General features: G+C 38.8%; 1 protein-coding gene across 1 annotated transcript in view; it reads left to right on the forward strand.

Annotated features, from left to right (window-relative positions):
• The first annotated feature begins 842 nt into the window (after positions 1-842).
• The window catches only part of LOC107042094, a 2,800-nt gene continuing 1,125 nt past the window's right edge, over positions 843-2,517 (forward strand). The window contains exons 1-2 of the mRNA XM_015262973.1: positions 843-1,220; positions 1,607-2,368. Of these exons, the coding sequence (XP_015118459.1) occupies positions 843-1,220; positions 1,607-2,368 (1,140 nt within the window). The remainder of the gene's footprint in view (positions 1,221-1,606; positions 2,369-2,517) is intronic.

Below are 2,517 nucleotides of genomic sequence, written 5' to 3' on the forward strand. Positions count from 1 at the left end.
GTTTTCTACAAAGATTCCATCTGGAAATTGTTTCAACGCAATATAGTAGGAATGGATGATTCGTTCATCTTACATTAGATTATCAATCTTATTTTTATTTAGTTGATTTTTATATTTCCTTATTTTGGGTGGAAATGCCCAGAAATGTCATTATTCTTGAAGGAATGATTTTATTATTGCATCAGATTTTTTTTTTGGGGAACGAATGAAGAATAAAAAAAAACATGGCTGGACTGTAGAATGAGGCGCCTCATTGTTCCCCCACTGATCGTTAAACCGAGATTAATATTTTTTCACTGGTGATCATTGTAATTAGCTGAAGACAACAATTCATGCTTAGGGCTGCGCACGAGACCGAGACCAGTCTCGGTCTCATCTCGTCTCGTCTCGGTTTTTCGAGACGAGACCGAGACGATACCATTACCACATTTTTCGAGACGAGACCGGACCGATACCGACGGGGAACCGAGAGTCTCGACGAGAGTTTCGGTTTTTTTTTTTCATTTTTTTTTTCATTTTTCTCAGCTATTAATGCATTATTTCTCATGTTTTTAATTTTCGAATTGTCGAAAGGATTACGTATGAACAAATCACTAGAATGCGAATAGACATGTAGGGCCCTCTATGATTCAAGTGTTCAGGTTAACTCGTGAAGTTCTCATCCACCGGTCGTGTTTCTAGCAGGCGAATGTTCAATAATTCAATCACTCGAGTAGGGTATTTCATGTCGGGCTTCCATGGATTGGCAACGAAGACAGAAATTACGTAAAGACTGCAGTTTTGAATTGAAGCAACCAAAACAGCAATAATCAGTAAATTGTGAAAAGTATCACTCTTTTAAAATGTCTTCTAGTGAGGATAGTAGCGATAGTCCTCCGCCGAAAAAATCACATGTATCAACGACTCATAACCTTGAAGGGGCAACTGTTGGAGAATGTGCTTCAGTCAGGGATCAGGTTCCAAAAGGAAAAAAGGAGACTGGATCAAAATTTAGAGCTTATTATGATTTCGAAGTGCGTGACAGTAAACCAGTAGGCATTTGCTTGGAATGTAAAAAACGAAGAATCGTAAAGATGATTGGACGTAAAGATGGGAGTACGTCAGGCATGAAAAAACATCTAGAAACTGCACACAAACAAGCATTCAATACTCTCTTCCCAGCGTCAACTCCAGGAAATGTGAATCCAGATCAGAGACTCATAACTGAAATGCATTCAACAGTAAGTAACTGAATTGTTTTATTTTTGTTTTTAACTTCAGAGTGATTCCTCTTTCGAGATGCAAGATTATCGTATTTTTACATTTTCACCACTTCACCACTCATATCAGCTATCGATTACTTTTTTCAAGTCGGCATCTTGGATCATCTCTGAAATGGGAATGAAAATAGCGAATTATGTTTTTCATTATTTCAATAGTCTCTGGATCCATTGCTAATCTGACATTCGATTGAATTCATGTCCCTTCATTAGCCACTCGATTGAGGGTGGAAATTCATTCCAGTTTTTTTTTCCAGAAACCCATGTCTCCTGGCGAGTGGGAAGTGGAGATTGTCAACTTCCTTGCTAAAAAACGTTTGCCTCTCAGTTTTTTTGATGACCCACAGTCCCAGAAGTTCTTTACCAAACTCAATCCAGATGTCAAAATGCCTAAACGAGACACTGCCAAAAGAATGGTCATACGTCAGCATGCCAAGAGAGAGGAGAAAATTAAAACTCTTCTCCATCACAATTCATCTAAAGTCTCATTCACAATAGATGTATGGACGAGTTTTAATGGGAGATCTTATTATGGAATTACAATTCATTATGTCGGAAATGACTGGAAAATTCATTCACTAGTTCTTGATTTTGTCCCGGCCCGAGGATCTCATACTGGTAAAGCAATCGCAAAGATATTCTTCGACACTTTGAATGAATTTGATCTCCAAGGGAAAGTTCAAGGCATCACCGTTGATAACGCTTCTGCGAATACGACCTTCATGCTAGAGCTTGGAGTGTTGATGAATGACGCAGGTTATTCGTTCGATAATATTAATCAGCATTTCAGATGTGGTGCCCACATTCTCGCTCTGGGTGTACAAAATACATTGTCATTGATAAGAGTACAAGCTACGAAAGACGACGGGGACTCTCCAGTTGAGCAAAATTCGATTGACAACTCAGATTCTGATAATCCTTCCGACTCATCCAATGAGTCTTCAGATGAAGAATCCGAGGATGAGGTTTTCTCTGAATTAAGTCCTGGTACAGCTGTTATCAAATTGAGAAATACTTTCAAAAAAATAAAAAAAACAGAGAAAATTCAGAATATGCTGAGAAGTTTTTGCAATGCTGCTGGGATTAAGTATCTGAAACCTCCTTTGGATGTGAGCACGAGGTGGGGAAGCACGGACTATATGATCAATGCAGCATTGAGGATGAAGAAAGGCTTAAATTTGTTGTGGTCTGAGTGTGAAGAAGTCGCGAGTTTGAAGATGAGTGAAGACGAGTGGATCTTATTGACACGGATTCATGA

Source organism: Diachasma alloeum, unplaced genomic scaffold (genome assembly GCF_001412515.2).
Source record: "Diachasma alloeum isolate Michigan unplaced genomic scaffold, Dall2.0 Dall_scaffold_00415, whole genome shotgun sequence".
Taxonomy (NCBI): domain Eukaryota; kingdom Metazoa; phylum Arthropoda; class Insecta; order Hymenoptera; family Braconidae; genus Diachasma; species Diachasma alloeum.